General features: G+C 39.3%; 1 protein-coding gene across 1 annotated transcript; it reads left to right on the top strand.

Annotated features, from left to right (window-relative positions):
* Nucleotides 1-17,035: 17,035 nt before the first annotated feature.
* Nucleotides 17,036-24,477, top strand: LOC139712202 (uncharacterized). The gene is made up of 5 exons (XM_071624041.1): nt 17,036-17,564; nt 18,795-19,100; nt 19,405-19,564; nt 20,460-21,238; nt 22,151-24,477. Exons 1-5 carry the CDS (start codon nt 17,036-17,038, stop codon nt 24,475-24,477), a joined length of 4,101 nt encoding a protein of 1,366 aa, XP_071480142.1.
* Nucleotides 24,478-25,139: the final 662 nt, after the last annotated feature.

Raw genomic sequence — 25,139 nt, 5'->3', positions numbered from 1 at the left:
GGCATGTGATTGCAAAATGCTTCAGTATTGACCGGCCAAGGCCCCTTACTATCTAGGTCTTCTGAGTACAATAACCATTCTTGGCTGGTAAATATTTGCGTTCCGGTCGCTCTGCGGAATTTCCCCTTGCCTTTCTGTACTGTAGCACTAAAGAATGGCACTTAAACGCCTCTGAATGTAGTAAGACTTTTCCCAGTGAAAACTCTCATGTTCAGTCTCGAAGCCTTTCAAATCACCCCGCTGAGTGAGACGAAGTTTACTGGATGCGACACAAGCGCAGCTGATTATACCGGGTTGGTTATCACTAGCTTGTGAATTCATACCAATATACAAACTCAGTGCACAGCCTGACCGAAGATCTGGGGGCGCGTGCGAGCGCCCGTACGTCCGCAACTCTGTCGTGTCGCCGCCGTCTGTTTACGTCAAGGAGCAAAGGTCTTGATTTTGCCCGGTCATCGTCTTTCTTTCCCTTCTTATTGTTCTATTTGCTCACAGCGTCAGGTGACTGAGGGAATTAAACCCGCGAGGGTCCAACTCCCATCCACACGCCCCTCTTTTAGTAGATTTTTACCCTATGACATACAAAAAATAATAATTAAATTCGTTAACGATTTCATATTATCTTGCACATGATCATAAATATCATAATTATATGAATGGGGCCGTGAATCTGAGCAAAGTCGACCTTAACCTTTGTTTATACAGAATGAGTACAGAAGAAACGAACAGTGTATGATAACGAATTTTCTTTGTCATTGTTATCACTTTAGTTGTAGGCCCTATTTCATTTTTTTTTTTTTTTTTTGTAGTCATCGTGTTATCATTATCTCGGTAGTATTACCAGGTTCATTTACAGTACACTGCGTTATATCATAAGTCTACGCCACAAACTGAATATGCAGGTTTTATTTCAATTTCAATGAATTGGAAGCAAATCCAGCATGCTGAATTAGATGAATAAGAACATAATCACTCCACTATTGTGTTATCCAAATCAGCTTTGTTCTGTCACGAGATAGATTATACCTACTAGTACTTCGCAAGCCTTTATAAAATGGTAAAATGACGGTTGCAAAGTTGCAAATAAGGGGGAAAATGTCTGTCAAAATGTATGAAGATACGTAGTGTATACTGCAGAAATATTGATTATTGTATTTACACATTTCGACAGAGTTTACAACAACCGGGGGGGGGGGGGAGAAAGATGTTGTAAAAATGAAGAGTTTGTTTTCAAAAACAGATTAGTCCATTTTTGAAGATTTTGAAGTACGATCTCTTTCATAAAGTACAAAATAATACCTTTAAAATGATATATTGGTCACTACATATAAAGGTATATGTTTTTGAAGTTATGGTCAAAAAGAAGCAAATTATTTTCTTATTATTCTCTTTATTTTTCTTGACCTTTAATCGCAAATATCTCCGTTTGGCAAATATGGACTTATCGGTTTTTGCAAACAAACTCTTCAAATATTGTTTATGCCATCGTTTGAATCTCTTGTAAACAGAACGTAAAAGGAGAAGCAACCAACGGAACGAGAAATAGATAGACGACAATACTGTGCAAGAAGCTAAGACTACACAATATGCAGAGCACATTAGAGAGCGAAATGATTGGCGAGGGAACACACTGCTTTGTATTTTCGAAAGCTTTAGATATTTCAAACACGCCAACATACGTCATTACATGTAATGGAATTATGGCGCTAATATATTGTTTCAAAGCAATAAAAATGAAACCAAAAATTGTGCAGATCAAAGCTTGCATTTAATGTAATGATGGTATTTGCGCAAGAGATTTCAGATGGAAATGGATTCAGTACTCTGTACTTTGTTTTCATGTTACCCAACTGAATACAAATTCAGATACCGCGCGAATGATATCATTAAAAAAATCCCTTTTTTTCGGGGGGGGGGGGGGAGGGGGTAAATTTTACAGTAAGATGATTTAGCTTTCATGTGCAACGCGTTCCCCTGCATACATTCACTTTAGCTCTCGTCATAACACACTCTGCCGGGGTTAAAAGGTGGACACATTATACATTGTTTGCTGCAAGCATTGACTTGTTTGTAAACCTCTTTGGCTGAACGAAAAATATTTTGGTCTGTGCCGATGGAGAACAGATACATGAAGAATGGGTGGGATGCCAGACAACATCGGCTTAGTGTTAGTGGAGCGCACGAACATAATACATGCAATGTAACACGGAACTTGCCACTCTCTAACACCTACCATCAAAAAAAAAGAAAAGAAAGAAAGAGGTGTAAAACATGCAGGCTTTGAATTAGGGGAGAATACTCAGTATTGGACACACACAAAAAAAAAAAATGGCGAAGGAGATTATTCAACATCTTGGTTATAATAAGGGCATGAACGTACACAACAACCACTGCATGAACGTATGAAAGACACATAGCATGCATTGTCACATACCCACAACTCCTTTTCACACAAAGACTTCACATTTTGCACAATGCACACCTGCTGGCATCCCTTTTCTTTTCCTTTTTTCTTTTGTTTTCTTTATTTTTCCCCTCTCTCTTTATCTCCAATCAGTAAGTCGTGACTTGAGTAGCTATATCTTCTTAGTATGTCGTATTTTCGAGACAATCATTTCTGAGACCATTACCCCCGTCAAGCAATTGCTTATGATGATGGTCTCCTGCATTTGTTATATCTATACATAGTTACATAGAGTTGCTTAATTTGTCTTTTGAACGGCAGGTACATGGGACTCTATTATGTTTCCATATGCATAGAATAACGCCTGCTAGTTTTCATTTTGCATTTTAATGGAATATTTTCCAATATTTGAATCCATTATTTATCTGTTTCAACTGTTAGATTCAAATGATATTGTACTCTAGTTCGTTCAATTGACATTGTATTACATATTATTATGTATGAAAAAGAAATTCAGAAATTAAATCAATAAATCAAATGTAGCCAAGAATGAGTTACTCAGCAGCATCCAACCAAGCAGCCTACAGGAAAAGGTTGGCGTGATCACATTAAAGGGATGGTACAGTATTGGTGGAGATGAGAATTGGGCTTTTAACTTTTTGCGAGATACCAAGAAAACACTTATGAAATAGTACAGAGCATAGCATTTTAAGAGGAATTCAAAGTTTATTTGATGAAAATCGGATTTGGAACGACTGAAACATCCAAAAACAAAGTAAAACAAAGTAATCGTATATGGGTCCTACACTAAATCGCTCTGTTTTGGATATCTCAGCCATTTCAAAACCAGTTTTCATCAAATAAAGGTTGAATTCCTCATAGAATTACATGCTCTTTCATATTTCATAAGAGGTTTCTCATTATCTAACCAAAAAAAAAAGGTTAGAAACCTGAAATATTATTAGGTCTCAACCAAAACTGTACGATCCCTTTAAGTCATGATAATGATTAGAACATGTTTGAAGACTGATTTCGTGACCACTGGCGAAGGAGACGTCGTATTACGGGCACTAAACAATGGTGACAGCAGTACACTAAAGATGTTCTCCCGATGATATCAAACTTTCAAAGACAGTCATTTCTTTCAAGGAAATGCTAAAAATATACTCTTACTTTCCTTCTTTCACCCTTCGTTTCTTCTCTATAGACATTACTGTCTCATCTGCGTTCTTCCAATGTGTTCTTTGTCAATCTCTTTGCTTTACTGTAGGCCTACTTTCATACTTACAGCACATAGACAGAGGTTTCTTTCAGAATATGAAATGGGCTCAGGGGGCGTTTCATGAAGGAACTTGTCGGATAAAATATCTGACAAGTCAATTATATCCGACAAGTTTTGAGAAATTCTTTAGTCTGATTGGCTGATTTCTCTGAACTTGTCGGATATAATTGACTTGTCGGACATTTTATCCGACAAGTTCCTTCATGAAACGCCCCACTGATTATCATCATTTATTATAGAGGGCGCACTGTATATTGGCGTCTCATTGAGTTTTACAACTCGGTGGCTTTACAAGTTTCCCACCTTCATGGTTCTGTAGGCTTTTCCCATGTCGCCGCGGCGCCGCTGTTTTAGTATGCTTCTTCGTTCATGTTAGCGCTTTGACTGAAGTGTATCGTGCGCAAATCCTATTTTTCCTCAAAAAGTGACGTTTTATCTTCGAAGGAAATGAATTCGCCAGAAAAAAAAAATCATATTTTCATTTCATTTTATGAAAGATTATGGGTCTTCTCTTAATACGTATATAGTGAAAAATATTTGAAAATTGAAGTAAGATAAAGAACTGTGTTGGTGGATTTTTGGCCTGAGAGCCATGCTTTGAGCTTTGGCAGAGTTGTTATTTTAGCATTTTTTGTGTGTGTGTTTTCGTTAATGTGATTTCCAAGAAAGTAATAAACAACATCTTTAAATAACCACATCTGTACATAAAAAGTAATGGTCCCCGCTTTCGGGAAGAGATGTGTTTGCTTGTTTTGTCGGTTGTGTGTGTGTTTGTGTTCGCCTTTGATCTGTTGTTGTTGTTGTTGTTGTTGTTGCTGCTGCTGTTGTTGTTGTTATTATTATTATTATTATTATTGTTGTTGTTGTTATGAAGCAGGGGTTTTATAAAACAATTACCGCAGCTGCGTCTATTCCGTAAGACCAGGCGTCCACTAGGGCGCGGACAAGACGCGGACAAGCCCCGGAATGCAAATTTGGTATTCCGCACTCCTTCGGGAACCTGTCCGCACGTTCCTGAACGTGTCCGCTCACTGTCCTAAACATGTCCGGGCGTTTCCGTACCTTCGGGAGAGAGAAAAATTTCCGCGTCCAAATTTTGATCGAGACCAAAATTTGGACGCGGAAATGAACTTCCTGACACCTTCGGCGACTTGTCCTGACGATGTCCTGAGGATGTCCCGCTTGTCCGGAACCCTTCCGCTCCTTCCGCACACGCTCCGGAAAGAATCCCGCGGTGTGGGGAAGCTTCCCGAATGAAAGTGGAAGACACCAGGAATGTTTTAGGACAGCGCGAAGCCGATGCGGATCTATATATGCAAGTGTCCGGAACCGATGCGGAAATTTTGTGATCCAAACACGAAAATGTCGACACTTTCCGCGAGCGTCATGCCAATGAAACGCAATATGAGCAAGAAGGGAGGCGAGGCCCCATGCAAATATACCCATCACAGGCACACCTTTCGTCTAGTGATGAAGAACAGGTAAATCTAAGGAATTTCCGGTCCAAGAAGGCAAAGAAGAAGGTAGTAGAGACTGTGCCAAAAGCAATCAGAAAAAGTGAAATCAGCCCCCTAACTTCCTAATAACTTTGTTTTGATTTGATCTTTTCAGAAATTATTTTTCATCTGAGTGACTTTCCTGGTTCCTATTACTTACTATAGTACATTTTCCTTTATGTTGTTTTCGTATTTTATTTGCAAACAAACTAGGTTGTCCCATGTGACAGCCCAGCTGAAAAATCACAAAAGTAGGTGGAAGTACACTCAGAAAAAAAGCATAGAATTTTTGGCTAAATGTTAATGTATTATATAAACATGAACAAGTTGTTATTCATGCGTAAATGCTTTCTAATGATGCAACATATTAGAACAAAAGACAAATTCATCACAATAAAAAGCATGAATTCAATTGCAAAGATATACATGCAGTGGTCTCATGACAATGTAATATCTTTGAAGTCCAAAATAACAATGAAAGCTAAAGATGATGGAGGAAAATGAAGAATTTTCTGTCACTTCAAAATTCAAGTGAAATGAGAGAAAAGCAATAAATCATGGACTCGAAAAAGTGTTAAATTTCTGTCTTTCTTTTGTTTTGTTTTTTGCTGAGTGTATATATTTAAGTACACATTAAACATCACAAATCATTTCAGAAATATTCTTTACCTGAATGATTTTCGTAGTTGTTATTACCTAATATTTTTTTCTTGTCTTTTTGTTTTAGTTGCAAATAAACTCGATTGTCCAATTTGACAGCCCAGCTAAACCCCCCCCCCAAAAAAAAAGTAAATTAAAGTAGGTTAGAAATATTTCCCCATGTTTACACTTCATTGACAATAGGCTAGTAAGCTCTAAGCATAAAAAAAAATTCTCAGACTTGAAAATGTTCAAAAGTGATCAAAATAAGAGAGGGTTAGAGATGGACAAGGGTAAAAATGAGAGAAAGAAAAACATTTAATGATTAGGATCATTTTAGCATGCTCTACAGAAGTATCAGACAAAACATGTATATACTTCGCGATGGATAAAGCACAGGTCTTAAAAAAGGGGAATTAATGATATATATATATATATATATATATATATATATATATATATATAGATATATAAGTAACAAACTGCAACAAAGTTCATGCTGTATTCACCAACGGTTTATTTCTTGTGAAGAAATAAATCGTTGGTGAATACAGCATGAACTTTGTTGCAGTTTTGTTACTTATCTTTTTATCTTGCCCACACGTGGACTACCTTATCAACATGATTATATAATACATATATATATGTATATACATTTACATTTTTATGTATATTATATATATATATATATATATATATATATATATGGTTCAAAAAGTTTGCGAATATCATCCATGTGACTGTAGGCAGAGAAAAAAAAAATGTTCTCCCAGATGAGACAAAAAAAAATGAGTCGTCAGCCAACATGCAGACAATCCTATTCTTCGACTTTTAGTGGTCACATTTATCAAATAATATTGACAAATCATATCAATATAATATCAGCCGCTACTGCGGAAGCACAACAAGGAGCATCAATGACGGCTAGCAGTCAAATGAGGAAAAGTCAAAGTCAGCGCCAAATTCATACCTTTCCATTTTCCTGGTATTGTCCGCAGTTTGTCCGCATGCCTAACTTGTGTTGTCCGGAAGGTATCCTGATTGTCCGCGTTCATTCCTGGTGTGATTCTAGATGTTTCCGCGCTGCCCGGCTACGATTAGCATATTCCGAGGTATTTCGCGCTCTTCCGGAGTGATTCCTAGGAATGTCCGCAGTCAGTCCGCGGACAGTCCTAGGAATGTCCCAGGACAAGCCGATTCACAAAGTTATTCTGCGTCTGTCGCGGACAGGATGCCGAAATAACAAAATTTGCTTCCGCAACCCTTCCGGAGCTTGTCCGCGCCCAAGTGGACGTCCGCCCTAAGTACTCTGGGGACTATACCTTCTGCACCGATTCCATTCACGAAAATGGGCTGTTTTTGTTTTGTTCTGTTCTGTGTTTTATCTCCTTTATTAACTGTGCCCACTGACATGTGACATACCAGGAACACAAGAGGGCGGTATTGAATGATGGTGAAGACCTTGTGACACAGGATTCTTATTTAGTTTTCTTTCAGTTCAGTGATACAGTTGTGTTTATTTTTGTTCTTGTCTATTTCGTTTTTGAGCTGTTTCTTTTCTTTTTTTTCTTTTTTCTTTTTTTAGGGGAGGCAGGATATTACATTATTTTTCTCGCATTAGTGAGGGCGCCATTTTCTATTCTTTGGCCTGATCGAGATACACAAAAAAAAATGCATCTCCTTTTTTATTATTATTTTCATGATTCGCGTCTACCCTCTGTATTAATAGGAGGAGGATTATTATGGTTTGCTGCAATGTATTTTGCTTTTGTCCTGACAGACGATTTGTCTTGTCCTGTAGGTAGAGGACGGCAGGGCTGTTCAGTCTTGTCTACTGTTATTGATTGAATCTTACCAATTCTTGCTCTGGTGTCTTAGACGGAAAATGAAACGAAGTATAAACATTTTCAATCTCTCGCATATTTTTCATGAAAACACTATTACGTGCCTTACAAAAGTTACAAGAAAGAAAAAAGGATCGGGGAATTCCTATCTCAATTATTCAAATGTTTATAGACGACAACCTACCAGAGTGTATTTTTTTTGTATTTCTGGATTTTATTGATCAGATCGAAGAACATCGTGCTTTTTCACAGGGTATATGACAAATACACTTTTGAAATCACAAAACAAAAGTTTGATAGCATTCAATGATAGTAAGACTACCAGGCGTCTGATCCTTTTTTGGACTATAGTCTCTAATACACGTTAACACCAATAGTTCTAGAATCGTATACACCAGAGTGTATTGCTGGGACTGCTCCCGGCAGTTAATCATGACTCGATCATCTGTCAAAATGGATGGGGAAGCCCCGAGGTAGATTTTAATACTGAACTGAATTGAACTGAATAGTGTTTACCCTTTTTGGCTAAAGTTTATCCTTAAAGCGCCTAAAGAAGCACCGTATTTGTTGTTGTTATTACTGTTTTATTATCATTATTATTATTATTATTATTATTATTATTATTATTATTATTATTATTATTATCATTATTATTCTCATCATCATCATCATCATCGTTATCATTATTATTATCATTATGATCATTATTGTCATTATCATTATTATTATTAGTAGTAGTAGTAGTAGTAATAGTAGTATCAGCATCTGGGAATCTACACCCTACAAGCAATGCTTCTATGTAGATTCCTCATATTTCACATGTTTTATTGTCTTATAAGCTGTACTTGACAATTCATCCAGGCTTTGGTATTATGATGTTTATGTTTTATATATTTGTTGAAATGTGGAATATGGAACAATAAAAACAATAAAAAACAAACAAAACAATTATCATCGTCGTCGTCGTCGTCATTAGTGACGGGTAAGTACGTCGCCGATCTCTTTATCGCAAAGACGGAAATGGACCTGCGGAAGGAAACTACTGAAGATTACGAGGTGTTTTGAATGCATTGATTCAACGTTTATCTATACTCATTTCACGTATACAGTATTACACAACTAACGCGTGCATGTTTCTACGCGATGTCTTTTGTTAATCAGATTAGTAGCATAGAAACATGCAAGCTTTGCTCAAACTAAGGAAAGGTGCATCCCATATATTACTTTAGCAGTAATTGACAAATGATGTCACTGATTGAATCTTTGTTTGGAGGGGTTTTGTTGTTGGCTTATCCAAGCAGTCCGAAGAAAATCGCAGAAAAAAAAATGTATTAAAACATATAGCACACATTTTGATATTCATTTAGCCACATAATTATAAGTGATGATGAGGGCATTATAAATCAATACAGGTCAACACGGATTTTGTATGACATACGTCCTTTAATCCTCATTGCCAGCCCTTAGCAGACGAGTAATAAAGCCGTTAGTCATTGCAGCTAGTGCGTCATTTTCAGTGGACATGTAAATTAAGTTTTACCATAAGTCCAACAAAGAGGGTAGGTGAAAATTCATCAATGCAATTTTGGACAGAAAGCAAAAAAGACATGTTAATTTCACTTATTTTTCCCGATATGGTTCCTACATCAAAATTACAGAATAAAAGATTTCTCTCTCTCTCTCTCTCTCTCTCTCTCTCTCTTTGTCTGTCTGTCTGTTTAGAGCAACTCCAGCTTGATACGAAGAGTTTTATCGCAGATCGAGTTAATTCTATCCTTGTTAAGTTGAGATATTTGTGATTAAAGCTGCTAAAAAACACAGAAAATAATAAGCAAAAAATACAGGATATTTTTAATCATAACTTCTGGTATATTCCTTGTTATGTTACAAGTGAGGTTTCCCTAGAAAGGTTTTATTTTGCACTTATATCTGATGATGGACTTACCTTAAAAATGTTTTAAAAATGGCGCTCAGCCAATTTTGGAATGAAACTCTTCATAGGTGATTACGTCAACGATCCACATAACTTATGTTCAAGAACAACAAGAGGCAAGGGGAATACCTCTACAATGTGTCATTACTAAATATGTATATGAATACAATTTTGTTTATTATCGAAATGACTAGTAGCGGCTGCCTACGTGATTGCGTCGTTTATTTCTTCTTCTCTAAAACATGTAAAACCTCGTGAACTCCATACCTACAATTCTCAAACTTAGTCTAATACGACTGTGCTTCATCGAAAATCGACTAAATGTACAGCCTGCGGATGTTCTCTTTCAACAATGCGCTAAGTAGACTAATGTCGACATTAATTCATTTGGGTTGCAAACGACTGACATAAAGTCTAGGAGTTAATCAAAGTCTGAACACGGTTCGCAAGCGTACAATATTCTCTATTGCTAATCATTCAACCAAATGAAAAGGTAACCCATTGTGACGTGTGCGGGTTTTTTTTTTTCTACCTAAGCAATATGAATTCAAGTTTAAGCTGTCTGCGAATGACAGACACCAATTACAGGGGAAAAAATAGGGAGAGAAGGAGAGAGAGGGAGAGAGAAAAAGCCAAGGTCCCAAACGCCGCGCTTGACTGAAGATATGAATTTCAATGAAAAGCTATAGTTTCATAGGAATGCGTTCTGTTCACATTGTGCTTCTGCTTTTCTTTGTTATAGACAGGTGTGTGTTTTGAGGGAGCTAGCTGATTTTGTACGTGACAGTGCGTGTTGTGATCTGGAGACTGATTGTGTATAATGTGTGTGTCCTTATATGACTGTGATACTTTTCCAACAGACGACCAAGCAGTGATTCCATAGACCTGTAGGTCGAATAAGAAGAACCAAGGTAAGTTTAGAGACGGAGTGTTGTGGTAATTAACCTTTATCAGAGGGGAAAATCTTTTATCAGTTGTCTGGTAATCCATACAACTTAACGTTTGACATGCATGCACGAATCAGCGAAAGCCACTTCTACACAATTTCCGTATATTGTAGAAGTGATACAAAATAGGCCTACTGCTGCACTAAACCAAGATTAGAATGCGAAAGACTGCCTCCGTATAGCACACTTCTGATTACACGTTCCAAAATCATGATATATGTATCTATTCTGAAAGCACAGTTTGGATAATAAACCCTTAGACATGCCAGTGTTACCAATTTTGTGCACTGCACTCTCTAGACCAGGAGACGGTTAGGCGATCGTCTGGCTCCGTTGAACTAATGTTAGCAGGGTGTGTCCATAATGTTGAGCACATGTCGTATGTCATCCGGTCCTAGTGCGGTATAGATCTAGGCCTAAGTCTGAATTGGGATTTAGGCTACGTCTTTCGTTGCCACTTGCAACTACACATCTGCCCTAGATATCCATGGAATTTCATAGCTATTTTAGTGCGAAAGGTTAAATATATTTCAATTTTGGCAAATTTGAGGTTTAACTTTGCTTCACTTTCTCCAGAGGATTGATATAGTTTTTGACTTTGTTCTTGGCTTAAAGTCCCAATATTTCGGTATCGAGTTTTGTTTTGGGTTTTTTTTTGTTTTGTTTTTAATGATCAACTACACAAGTTGCTTTGTGTAAAAAACAAAGAAATCGTTTTTTTTATGATGATTTTTTTATTATTATTATCATGAGAATGCTCTTATGAAAATATGAAAGATAAGAGGAATTCAAAGCTTATTTGATGAAAATAGGTTTTCAAATGGCTGTGATGTCCAAAACAAAGCAATCCTAATAAAATGTGGGATCCACCGTTCATTAAATCGCTTGGTTCTACTTTGTTTTGGGGTATCTCAGCCATTTCAAAACTGGTTTTCATCAAATTAACTTTGAATTTCTCTTAGTTTGTGTACTCTTTAACATTTCATAAAGAGTTTTTTAAGTATCTCGCAAAAGTTCAAAGGCTGAATCCCCACATCAACCAATACCATCCCTTTAAGCGAAGTTGGCCGTCTGCAAACTTTCTGTACATCTTCAGAATGAAAAGGCCTTGTGAATCAGGCTAGCAAGTGCATTTTGTTCCCTTAAAGGACAAGTACACCCTCATATACATAAGGATTGAGAGAATGCAGCAATATTAGTAGAACACATCAGTGAAAGTTTGAGGAAAATTGGACAATCTGTTCAAAAGTTACGAATACTTTAAGTATCTGCACAGTCACTGCTGGAAGAGAAGACTACTACAGTGTATGATGTCACATGCGTACAACTATATAAGGAAAATAAAAAGAGAATTTCACAATACTTTACTTTTTGAGTAAAGTGCACATTTCTTCGACTTGCTACTGACGTATGTTAAGGGTGATATTATTCCCCCTGCCTTCTGAAAGAGAGAAGTCAAGTGTTATTTTGTTATGCGAGAAAAATGGAAATATGTTGAATTTTCCTTATTCTTTCCTTATATCGTTGTACTCATGTGACATCACAAGCTATAGTAGTCTTTTCATCCAGCAGTGACTGAGCAGAAACTTCAAAAATTCATAACTTTTGAACGGATTGTCCGATTTTGCTCAAACTCTCACTGATGTGTTCTACTAATATTGCTGCATTCACTCAACCCACATTTCTATGAAGGTGAACTTGTCCTTTAATTCCTGTGATGGTGATTGACGTCAATACCCAGTATTCTATGATTGTCATTGAAGAGTTGCTCTAGCAATGTATTTCCGTTTAGTCTGGCTGGAAGTTTTGTCTTGTCCTGTACGTGGGCACAGGATAGAATGTGGAATGTTCAGTCTTGTCTGCGGTTATTTGCTTTTTTTCATATTCTTCTTGTCATGTTTTAGACGGAAATGAAATAAACACGTACAAAGAAATGATCCTCCAGATTGAGGATTTAAAATGAATGAAAACTGTGTAATATATATATATATATATATATATATATATATATATATAGTCCACGTGTTGTTATCAACATGGATATTCTACATATACATATACACTCAGCAAAAAAAGTAAGTTCCCCCCTAACATTTTTGGATATATCTCAAAAAGTATTTTACGGATGTTCATAATTCGAACGGGAATGGATAGGGAATTTCATCACTCATAACATGAATGGCATATCATTGCCACCAGATATCATTATTGGTGTAAAAAATTGCATTTTATGTCAAAATGCATGGGAAAAAGTTGCACTTTAGGCCATAGAGAGCATATTGTATACATTTCCTATGTAAGTTATCAAATGATCTTTTTAAATTGTGTAATTCTCAGGAATTTCTTCAGGTACAATGTGCTTCCCTATTAAACAGATGTTATGCATACTTTTTGAACAATAGGCCTTCTCAATATGAAAATATTGGTAGAAACCATGTGATTTGTAATTCCAATTCAGGTTGATCACATTAATGTGCCTGTAGGCATTTTGCATTTTAAGTTGTAGATCAGTTTGCTGAGGGAAATGACATCGAACGTATGGAGTGGCCTGCAAGATCCCCTGACTGTAATCCAGTAGAGAATCTTTGGGATATCATTAAGTGGAAAGCGAGCAAGAAGTTGAAAGATGACACTTCACTGCAAGAATTTCAGCGCATCTTGCAGAGAGCATGGACCAACATTGAGCAGCGCCAAGTACAAACTTTAGTTAACAGTTTGAGGAGGAGATGGCGGCTGGTCATTGCGGGTGGTGGACATATCAATTATCAAATACTTCACTATATGCTCATGAAAAGAAAGAGATAGAGAAATATGCAATAACCCATGCTTAAATGTTCAGAATCATGAGTGATTGTTTGATTATTTGTGTAAAAGTCATTGCAAATCACTAAAGTACAACTTTTGTTTCCATGCATTTTGACATAAAATGCGTTTTTTCACACCAATAATGATATCTGGTGGCAATGATTTGCCACTCATGTTATGAGTAATAAAATTCTTTATCCATTTCCGTTTGAATTATCAAAATCGGTTGAATACTTTTTGAGATATATCCACAAATGCTAGGGGGCAACTTACTTTTTTTGCTGAGTGTATATATATATATATATATATATATATATATATATATATTTCAATTATTTTATTTTGTTTTATTTTACTTTATTTTAGTCTCGAAATGCTGGCATCCACAAGGGTAAAGAATACTGTATGTCAGTCATATAACGGGAGGGGGAGGGGAAGCTTCCAAAATAAGAAGAGAAGATGTTCAATGAGTCATGTGCATTGCTATGTGAATACGTAAATCAGATAATTGAGTATCTGAATATAAGAACGACCCAAGTCCATCGAAGACCATTTCGAGTAAACTTTAAAAAACTTCATATCTTTTTTATTTGTCCAATAATATTCTATTTAACTGTGATGGGAAGGCAACATTGTATGCACAAATTAGTACATACATTATTATGACAATCAATATTTACATTAATTGTGGAGAGGCCATTTTGTGTGATGGACTTGGGTCGTTATTTGAATCATATGGACTTGGGTCGTTCTTTGAATCATGATATTCTGCTGTAGAGATGAGAGAAGGATTAGAGAGGGCGCTATAATATGAATGTAAGAATGACCCAAGTCCATCATTCTTACATTCATATAAGATTTTACTTATTCATTTCAGGCACTTCCAGGGGGTAATTAGGATTTGTCATTTATACACAAGATGAGTCCGTGCATAAGCTACAATTTCCAATGAGAAACTAAATTTGGCGGCCAAAAATTGGACTTGGGTCGTTCTTATATTCAGGTCTTTAATTCTTAAGAATACTGATGCCAAAGCCCCCGCCCTCAGTTATGACTGCAATAGACAACAACATACAAAAAAAAAAGCACCAGAAAAGAAGTTGCAATCTTTAACCAAGATATATGGGACAAGTTTCATCATCATTATTGAAAGACTTTGAGCCACAAAAGACAACATTTTTTTCTAGAGGCCAACTTCACGACAAGGGAGTTCCCAGACTGCTGGAAAGCCTTTACGGGTCTTTCCCCTTCATTGGTAGTTCAGATGATGTATGTAAACTGAGTTCGAAGTATGGGAATGTGTTTAGTATAAATAGGAACAGTTAAAATCCGCATTAAAAATGTATTAAATCTCTAGACCATTTTAAATCTAAGGACCCAGTACATGCAGTAGCAAGATATCCGTCAGGATAAACGTCATGCACTTAAATGCTTGGAATCCAGTTTGCATCATTGTATAGTTGGTGCTATGTCGGGTAAGTCTCGGGCATTTTTTTCTGACTGTTAAAAACAACCCTTCTTGTAAAGGTCTGCTTTCGATTTGCATAAATTACGTCATTTACTCGGGCTCTTGAACAGATCGTTGCAGAAAATTTGGGCACACTACATGCCCGTTTTCATGGCTAAAACGTCTGCATTCTGTCTGCACAAACCATTATATTCATTAAAATGACAGGAAAAGGAAAGGTAACTTTTTGATCTAATAATTTTTGTTGCTCCAATGATTTTTCCAACAGCGCAGTCTTCCTTGAAAAGTGTGGTAAACAAGACGATTCCAAATGAAAAATCATTCTTGCGTGGCTTTCAGTTTGTGGTTGAAGTTTTGGGACATTGTGGGAGGGGTTTTTCCACACACTGTCGCCATGGTATATTATAGTATTATAAGCATGGCAGTAAGGGCATTTGGTATAGCATAGGTAGAAAAAAATAAAAATCACAGGTACAGTATTAGTGGTATCAAGTTTAGACTGTTGTTAGAGGTAAAAAGGTCAGAATCATTTAAATGTCAAAGGTAAAAATGTCACAAAGAAAAGTGTCACGATACAAATAAAATGAATGTCAGATGTTAAAACATCACGTTAGAAATATTGGGAGTAACAGATCAAATGTCAGATGCAAATATGTTAGATCTATTGATGATAAGTCTGAGTCGATGTCAGAGATGAAAATATCATATGGACAAACTAGTCAGAGTTACAAAAGTGTCAGAGATAAAAATGTCTGAGATAAAATTGTGACTGAGGTGAAAATGTCAAAGGTAAAAATGCCATAAACAGATAACAGATGCAAACATGTCAGAGGTATCCCTCAAGTCAGAAATGAAAAAAGTCTGCAAGAAATTTCGATCATTAATGTGATTCTGTATTCATGGTATTGTCAATCATGTACACAATCACATTTCTACCTCCTCAGGTGGTGGCATACACACTTTGCAATACATTGCTAAATGGCTTATAGGCAGAGAAAAAAGATAAGAAAGAGATTGGGGGCAACTATTCGGAGGGCATAAACACAAAATATTGCCTGTAATAGAGATTTCATGTTCTTCACATCTCTTTCCATCTCTCTCTCTCTCTCTCTCTCTTGCTCTATCTATCTATCTGTCTGTCTATCTCTCTCTCTCCCTCCATCTCTCTCTCTCTCTCTCTCGCTCTATCCATCTATCATCTATCTGTGTATCCCTCTCTCTCTTTCTATTTCTATCTTTCTTTTTATCTCTCTCTCTATATTTCTATATTATCTCTCTCTCTCTCTCTGTTTATCTCCCCCTCTCTTTCTACACCCATGACATTCCGACCTAAAACGTGATGAAAAAAAATTCAAATACAATAAGCTTTCAGATGAGAGAATATTGTAAGCACACAAAATTGTTTGATGTGGGGTATTCTATCTGCATTCATACTTTTGAGCCACCCCCGTTAAAATGGCATAGAAAATCAATCAACCGTTAGGCTTTTGTACTGCGCATACTATAATGCCTTCCAGCGAATATGCTGTCGAACTGATTGTGATCAGCTTCACGTTGACAGTGTGCGCAAAGTGGATGCCTACGGCGCCGACGGGGTCAAAGGTTATTGTTAAAGAACACCAAAGCACAATTGTAAAACGTTATAATGAGTAAAAGCAGCAATATAAAATCAGGCAATCGATTCAGAAGTAATGAATCTTCAAAGTTTCGATGCGGTCGTCGCTGGATAAGGAGACTCCTATACTTCATGAGGTCACTTTCATATACGTGTACAATATAAAGTGTGCGGTTTTCGCTTTTTGTTTTTCTTTGGGGGGGGTAATACTGAAACCCTATACACTTCTTATTGGTTTGCACTAAGCATGTTTTTTTTTTTAATGGAAAGGTTACAACACGCAAGCTCAAAAGTAGTTAGCAGGTGAGAAATGACTCGTTCCAATTAAAGAATACAAACAACAACTTCCTCATGAGGGTGTTGAAGTGCATGATGCGTTTTGTATGTAAACACACATACGCACAAACACAAAACTATGATTATTTATACATCAACGCTGATTCAAATTCTGCAGTTTTTATACAGTGGGTATCACATTAAATCATTGGTAATTCATGATTTTATGATTTTACGATTATTTTGAGACTTTAAGCCTTGTTTTCATCTGTATGCTCAGATTTTCCATGTGATCCTGGGTACCCAGCTGGGACTGTACCTTCACCATGGGGCAGGGTGTCTCCAAACGCCACACTTCAAGGCAGTACCAGTTCGGCGGTCATGGCGCCACACCTGCTGCTGGTGGTGGTGGTAGTCGTGGTGGTGGTGGCGGCCGAGGTGGCCGTGGTAACAGGTCGAGGTTCCACCGAAGCAAGAAGCAACATCCACAACACCAGCAACTCGCGCAGCACAGCAGACAGCTGCAACAACAAGAGGCGGAGAACGCTCAGATGAGAAATGTGTTGTCCAGCCGCTACCAACCACGACGGGCCAGCCAGGACTACCTCTCTTTGATGCTGGAAGAAAACGGCGGACTGATGGGCGGAGAGGTCGAAGGAGTCCCGGAGAGGAGCGGTGTTCGCTTTAATCCCGTGGCAATCGCGGAACCCCGCTCACAGCGGCAGCGGTCGAAGGCCCAATACGACGTACTGCGCGCATCGAGCAGAGGGCGCTCGTATATTGCGCGCATCGAACAAGAAGGCGTAATGGGCACAGGTTACTTTTCGCTGGAGAGGGAAGACCGGCATGCCATGTGTAAGTTTGGCGCCCCACACTTTGCTTCTAGGTGTATGTATACTTTTGTCCTGAACTCATCATATAATTGTGATCCCAATTGTACATAAAAATGTACACATCTTTTCCTCCCCACCCCCACCCCCCACTGTCTCTCTCACACGCAAACACACACACACACACACACACACACACACTTACTTCTTTTCTTAGCGGGGGGGGGGGAGATTGCAGTTGCATGGTTACACTTATCGTTTCAGGAGATAAAAGCAATACTTACGTACGATCAATCGTTACTTAATATTACCATTATTGCAATTCCGACATTCCTTTCATAACGACGGAGTAGAGCGATTATACGATGACATTTTAAAAACAGTGAAAAAAAAAATATTTTGAACACTTCTTATAAAGAGATGTAAAAATAGAAAGGAGCAACGAATAAGAGGGAGGAAGTAGATTGCAGATGAAAGATAAGATGATAATGTTAACATTTGTTCTAAGCTTGAATTCATACTACACATGCTCCTCTTTGTGTATGCCAGTCCCCAAAGTAAAGAGACTACTCTTCTGAGGAAGATTGGTATTTGACAACACAAAAAGAAGGAAAAGTCTCACATGCAGGCCATAACCTCACTCTGTTTCAACATTGCAATCCACACGATAGCTCTTGCGCGAATACACGATAGATGTTTTGTAAGGTTTTATGCCAACAAAGCTAAACGGAAATTATTAATGACAAACTACTTTTTAATATACCGTATGTCCTCCAAAAATTACAATGGGATTCTCCACAATGATAACTTTAAATATAGAGAATCAATCCAAATACAATTTCAGGACATGAAACTGTAACTTATTACCCACATCTTACAGAAAACCCCATCCGACTTGCTTCAGTGGTCAAAGAGAGATGGGGATTTTTGAAGAGCATGTCAGGAATCCCTTCCCTCCAAGTTCTGTCCATTGTGTTCACATAAAATATTATGCAGTTCCAAGAGCATTCAATTGGTAAACTCGGAAGAATCAGACCCGTGGCATGCTGTACAACGATCCACATTTCTCTGTGACCACTTAACCAAATTGAATGAGGTTTTCTGCGGAATGTAGCTAAGATGTTATATTTAGATTTAAGACTCTGAAATAGTATTCAGACAGTTTGATCACATTGAAAGTCATCAATGTTAAAATCCGATTGTAATTTTGGAGGGACATACTGCACACTTTTATGATTTAAATGACAATTTGCAGTGAAGGACGCCACCTTCGCTCCCGTCTCGCTGAGGAGAGATAGGTCAGAGGTCAGCGAGGAGGAAATCAAAAAGCTGGCCGAGGAACTCCGCGCTTCCGAGTGGACTCGGCTTGGCGGCCATCTTGGAGTGCCCCAGACCAAGATGGCGGCGCTGAAAGAGAATCACCATGGCGACACACAGAGCTGCGCCACGGAGATGCTCCTCCTATGGAAACATAACTGCTCAGAATTGGCCAATCCCAGGTCGCATCTTGCGCTGGCTCTGTCCACTGTCGGGAGGGAAGACTTATACGGCAAAATCAAACGTAAGTCTGATTATTAAAGGGCAACCGGTCAGGGATTCACGAGGACGCTGATTGCTTGCGTAATGATCTCCTGCATTGTCATTCAAAAGATCGACGATAAAAGCTGAATAACTGTCGATGAAATTAGATCACATGTATATGAAGGACGAAGCTAGCTTCTATAGGCAGTGTTTTATAAAAATCAATACATGTATACAGACCCTTTTGTTCTTTTGATAGAAAATCTAATATCTAACCTGCATAGGACTGCATTCGAGAGGTTTGACTGTGTCACAAATAATCATGTCTGACATTTTTCTTCCAGGAAAAGTTTACCACTCTGAACCAAATCTGCTGACATCTGTAAACATACCACGTGATGGTGACGTCACAATCACTACAGACAACGATGATAACCCGGATCCGTATCGAACTCTAGAAAGAACAGAATCGGGTGTTGAGACAAACGAATCATTAACCGATAGGTAGGTCTGGAATACTGCCTGGCCTTCTTCACGGGGCAATCGGAAGTTGTATGGTGGCTTCAAATGTCAAAAACGACAGTGGTTTGATGGTAATAAAGATACGCTGGAAGAGAGAGAGAACAAGGTGGTGTTGAGAAACAGCCTTCGAAAACCCTAGAATTACTAATCATTGTCTTGTTTAATACGAACAAAATTTGGTCTTTTAACTGTTCTGAAAACAACATAAACTGGCAGATATTCTTTAGAGTCCTAAGTGTGATTGTTCTGCTTATGCTTATTAAGAATTCTTTTAGTTTAACCGGAATAGATATTTCATTAATTCTTCCTTCACTTATTTCTCACTAAATTTGACGTATGCAGGATAAAAAAATAGATAAAATAAGGCACAAATTAAGGGACGCTACGACTAGTGTGTGTATTTAAGCTGTTTTTGGAAGGTTCCATGACATATTCTGCGACAATTACTCCCATGAAATACCTGCACGCGAAGCCAGACATTATATTCTACCCACAAGCCTAACCCTAATCCTAACCCTCACATCAAACTAAACCTAAAACCCTTTATCACAACCCTAACCCTGACCCTATAAGTCTTGGGAGAAAATTGGACCAGAGCAAATGTCACAGGAACAAAATGATGTCCGTCACCCTTGAAAAATGTGATAGGCACGTGGTCTACGATAACTGTCAAATCCTACTAGCAACAATTGTAATACATCGTCCATCGTCACTGCATGCCCATACCACATACCCAGACAAGGATTTACACTTCCTCATAATAGAATAATAGAGCTAATTACATGCTTAGGATTTAATAAACGTTTGTTAAAATGACAATCAAATCAAAAAGCACTTACTCCACGTCATATTTTACTATTCTTCTATTCTCAATCAGTGACGAAGATGCGGATGAAGAAGAAGAACGTAGACTGCAGGCAAGTACAGGGCCAGAGGCAACCACCCCGTCTACAGTTCAACAACAGCCCAACATCATGGAAGATCCACCCTACCAGTCTATAGCAGCTATGGGCATTTCTTGGGACGTCGGCCGAGGCAAGGGTGAAACCAACTCATCGACGCCAAGAAAGACGGTTAAGATTGAGGACACGAAGTCAAGAGAGGGCGCCCTCCATCTCACCCAGCCTCTTCCAGGTCAGGATGAAGAAACGTCACAAGCATCGTCTCGAGAGGTTGACGCACTTCCGTCGCACGACGCAAAGGATGCGAGCACGGCAAGGAAAACTGTGTCCATTGACCTATCGTCTTCCGATGAGGAAAAGGCTTCCAAACCTTTTCCGATTTACGCCAAAGTGAAGAAATTCCGAAAGGTTCCGAAGACCGGCAGTCAACCTTCAGTGACGCAGAAGACGACGAAGGAGAACCGAACATCGGGTCAGCATTCCATGACCGAGGTCACAGACGCCGAGCTGCACATGCTGGCAGGCGATATCCGGTCTTCTTCTGAGTGGCGCATGCTTGGAAAACGCCTGGGCGTGACGCAGTCTCACATACAGAAACTCGCTGCGACCCATGCTGGGGATGTCACGCAGTGTGCCTATGGGATTCTCCAGCAGTGGAAGCAGCAAATCGACAACCCGAGCCGGCAAAGACAAGTGCTCGCCAGTGTGATGTCAGACGTAGGACGAGATGACCTGTACACTGCAATCATGAAAAGTAAGACAGAGATCCATTGTGGCTCAGTGGTTAGGACAGGCTGACTGGCAGTCATGAGGTCCCTGGTTCAAGTCCCCTGGCTGCAGTAGTCATGCATTTAGGCAAAGCACTTATCTGCATTGTCGGTCATTCATTCGGGACTTAAAGTAGCCGCGCGGGTAGTTTGTCCATAAGCATTTATGTGCTCGATTAGTGGTCATGTAAAATAAACCAACCAACCAAACAACGGCAAGGTGCTATCCAGTCTAAGCGTTACTAGTCCACGAAAGGTACTAGCATACTGCTCTAGTGTACGCAAAAATTATTGATGATCGTTTAGATAAGCATTGAGTGTCATTTCTTTGGTATATCCGCTATTTTGCACGGTTATGCTAAATGAGTACTTGACAGAAATCGACATTTTCAGCAAATCTTCAAAAAAAGATGGCAATCACTATGAAATTCTTGAACGAATTGTCTTGCCGTAATCTGATACAGTGTATTCAAGGTCATGGATACTCTGATGTCGTATCACTTGCATTATGCAAGACTCGTTGATTTGAATCGATTCTTTTCTTGTTCGCTAATAATAAACATGGTTATATAAAAATATAAACTGACAATCGACGGTAGGTCACCTTATACTGCAATGCTGAGAGTCTTCAAGTTCTTGTTATCATAAAGAAAAAAAAGAAATTAGAAAACTAGAAATTGCATTAAAAAAGCTAATGTCTATATCCTATACATAGTTGCGGCTCCTTTTTAATACATATTACTTTAAAGATATACTAGTATTGAAGGCATAATATTCATTTGATAACAGTAATCTTGCAATCGATGTATTTCACCAACTCAGATGTGCGTTCTGTTTTTATACAATCTGCCTAAATTGATAACAAGAATAACGCTTGATCCTTATTTTCTTTCTCCTAGACAAGCTGTCCAGCCGAATCTCATCCCTTGAAGAAAATCTCAACAGATGGAAGGAACACCTAAAGGAGAGGTATCTCAGCTCTGATTTCGAACCTTGTGCAATTCCGGGGAGCAGCGAAAGCTTGTCTGGAGACCGAGCGAAGTTCATCGAGGTGGAGTTGGTGAAACTAGACGAGAGCGGCGAAGAGACGAAGCTGCTTAACAGACATGGCATCATAAGGCTCAAGAAGGGTCGGAAACAAAAATCCATGATCGTCTTGCACGGGGACGCGGGAAGCGGGAAAACTAGCTTACTCAAACAGCTGGCCCAGGATTGGGCCTTGAGCAACAGCGAGTCCAGTCTGTCCCACGCGGCACTCGTGCTTATGCTGGATCTGCAAGAAATGAGAACTTGCGACAGTGTTGGTCAGGGTGCAACCAAGTTCCTCCTTCAGAAGGATACTCTGACTACAGCAGACATGATAGATGACTTCCTTAAACTCTACCCTGAGAGAGCAGTTCTACTCCTTGACGGCTCCGATTTGTCTCATAGTTCCGGTGATGACGTCCGCCTGCTGCAACGAATCCGCGAGCAGAGCCAGTGTCACGTGGCTGTAACGAGCAGGGGAAGACCATCCGAAGAAGTTATCCTGGATTGGAGCGTAACATCCATCGAGATACAGGATTTGAACGATGATCAGAGGAACGCATACATGCAGCTGTTTTTCGAGCTGAACCCGACGCGCAAGAGCGAACTCCAGGAGTACTTGAAACAGGACGACATTCTGTCCTGCTTCTGTTCTCGTCCAATGTTCTTGGGCCTCACCTGCTTTCTTTGGAGTCAAGAAGTTAGGCTCCATCGTGTGAACACTCTCTCCGACCTTCTCCTGACCTACACCGCGTTGGCGTTTCAGGATCTTAAAAACGAGGAATATGCTGAGATAGATGGCGAGACCAGCCAAGCTACCAAGGGGATCCTACGAGCACTTGGGAGGTGCGCACTGGAAGGGCTGATTCATGCCACTGATAGGAGGTTCTTTTTCAAAACAAATGAACTTTCTTATGTCGAGGATGAAGCCGAGAGTGCAACCCGTGCTGGACTCCTGGTCGGATCCCCTCCCATTGACAGCAATTCAGGGGACACGTCTCCACTTCCGGAGAGTAAACAGGACAGATCTTGGCGATTCTTCCACACCTTGATGCAAGAGAAATGTGCAGGTATGTACTTGGCAGATCTACAGTCATCGGATGTGTCCAAGTTTGAGAGCTCCCTCGCATCAATCAGATCGGTTCGGGAGGCAGAGGCTTTGCAGTATGTCCTGATGTTCGCTTGCGGAGAGAGCCCGGAGGCTGCCAGGATGATCCTCAAGCACCTCGGTGATCTATGCTGGAAGACCGAAGATGGCAGTGCTCTGACCTTGTGCCAAGAGATCGTTCTGAAATGCAATTTCGAGTGTCATCGGGGAGACGTCCTTAACAGGGAGCTCCAGTTTATTCTCCGATCCCTACAAGTGTCTGCGTTCAAGGGCAATCTTCTTGCAGACGTCACATTGAGGTACTTCATTATGTCAAGCATAACCTCATCGGAGTCTCCTTTGCAGTTGCAACGAGTCTGCTTCAAGTTGGAAAACCGATCGGACATGGCATACGTCACTGCATGTCTCCAGAGGGGTTACTTCCTCTCGGTTCCCGAATTTGAGTTCAAAATGCCGAAGGAATTCAGTCTGTCACGGGACGCTGCGCGAAGACTGTCTGATGACGTCATCTCGCCAAATCTTCGTCGGTTGAAAGTCTTCTCTGTGTTCTCCTCGAGTGACTTCGTCTCGAACTTGCTGCATTCAGAAGTCCTGGAAGAGCTGGTAGGGACCGAAATCGACCCGAAGTACATCGACGTGCCTTCGTGGTGCCGAAGATATCCGAATTTGACTTCGCTCCAACTCTCGTGCATCATGTATCAGGATCCACTCTACCTGGTTGACCACAGGAAGAGTCTAGAAGGCCTGGGAAACGAGTTGTCAAAGCTTACCAAATTAACGAGGCTTTCTCTCAGCAACTTCTACGGCTCCGAGATCATGATCAGAGTGTTAACGACGGTACTCCCCGAGCTGCCGAACCTTGCCGAGGTGGAGATCGGGCCTTCGGGAGAGGGCCTCGAGCATTATTCGGATGAAATTGAAGAGGCTTGTGGCAGTGTGACTGACGAGACGATTCAGGCTTTCATCAAGGTTATCAAGAAGACATCTTTTCTGAAGACCCTGAAGCTGAGTTGCTATGGTAACTTCGAGAAACTTTATCAGTTAATGAGAGCCGAATCGAAAACAAGGGCAAGGCGGCCAAGTGGAATGTAAGTTAATTTATATAACGAATATAGAGCCCTTTAATCACTAATAAGTTCCCATATAGCGCGTACATATAGCATTGATCGTACTGTCTTTAATATCCTTGAATGGATCGTAGGACAAGCGCGTTCATGGTTCATGGCTTTCTTCATCCTTCCATTTTGTTTAATGTTTGACAGAGAATATTACTAACAATTTAGAAAAGACATTGTTCAAAACATAAGTGCATGCTCGAGCTGATCTCTTATAAGAAAACTTTTTCTACAAAAATAATCTCAAAAAAGTTCCTACATATTATTTGTTTCACCTCGTCATTGCAACGATTGTAACACTAAATAGTAGGAGCCTACATTGATCAGTATTATTGGAAATGCGCTGTACGAGAGAATATTTACTGTTATCATGATTATGACGATGACTATCATTATCATTATTACCAGTATCATTTTCATCATCTTCATCACCATCTTCTTCATCATTATTACAGGGTCTACTCGCAGGATGGAAGAGAAGAAGGGTATTGGCTTTTCCGACGTTGAGGGCACTTGAGTCTCCCCCGAGATATTCAGAGTCCCATTGAACAAAGGACCTGACCCACCATAAACCAACAGCCCCATCATGCAATGGATTCAGGATATCACTGTCGAATCTTCAGCAAATGCCTCGCGTCT

This window comes from Diadema antillarum, unplaced genomic scaffold (assembly GCF_040938485.1).
Source record: "Diadema antillarum isolate AM-2024a unplaced genomic scaffold, OU_Dant_1.0 seq00001773_RagTag, whole genome shotgun sequence".
NCBI lineage: Eukaryota > Metazoa > Echinodermata > Echinoidea > Diadematoida > Diadematidae > Diadema > Diadema antillarum.
Note: the sequence above shows the minus strand (reverse complement) of the source record. Positions and strands in the feature narration are given on the sequence as shown.

Excerpts from the sequence above, each read along its gene's own strand:
- LOC139712202 (XM_071624041.1), top strand. The coding sequence starts at position 17,036 with ATGGGGCAGGGTGTCTCCAAACGCCACACTTCAAGGCAGTACCAGTTC. Across the intron at positions 17,565-18,794 it reads GGAAGACCGGCATGCCATGT|TGAAGGACGCCACCTTCGCT; the intron begins GTAAGTTTGGCG and ends GACAATTTGCAG. Across the intron at positions 19,101-19,404 it reads CTTATACGGCAAAATCAAAC|GAAAAGTTTACCACTCTGAA; the intron begins GTAAGTCTGATT and ends TTTTTCTTCCAG.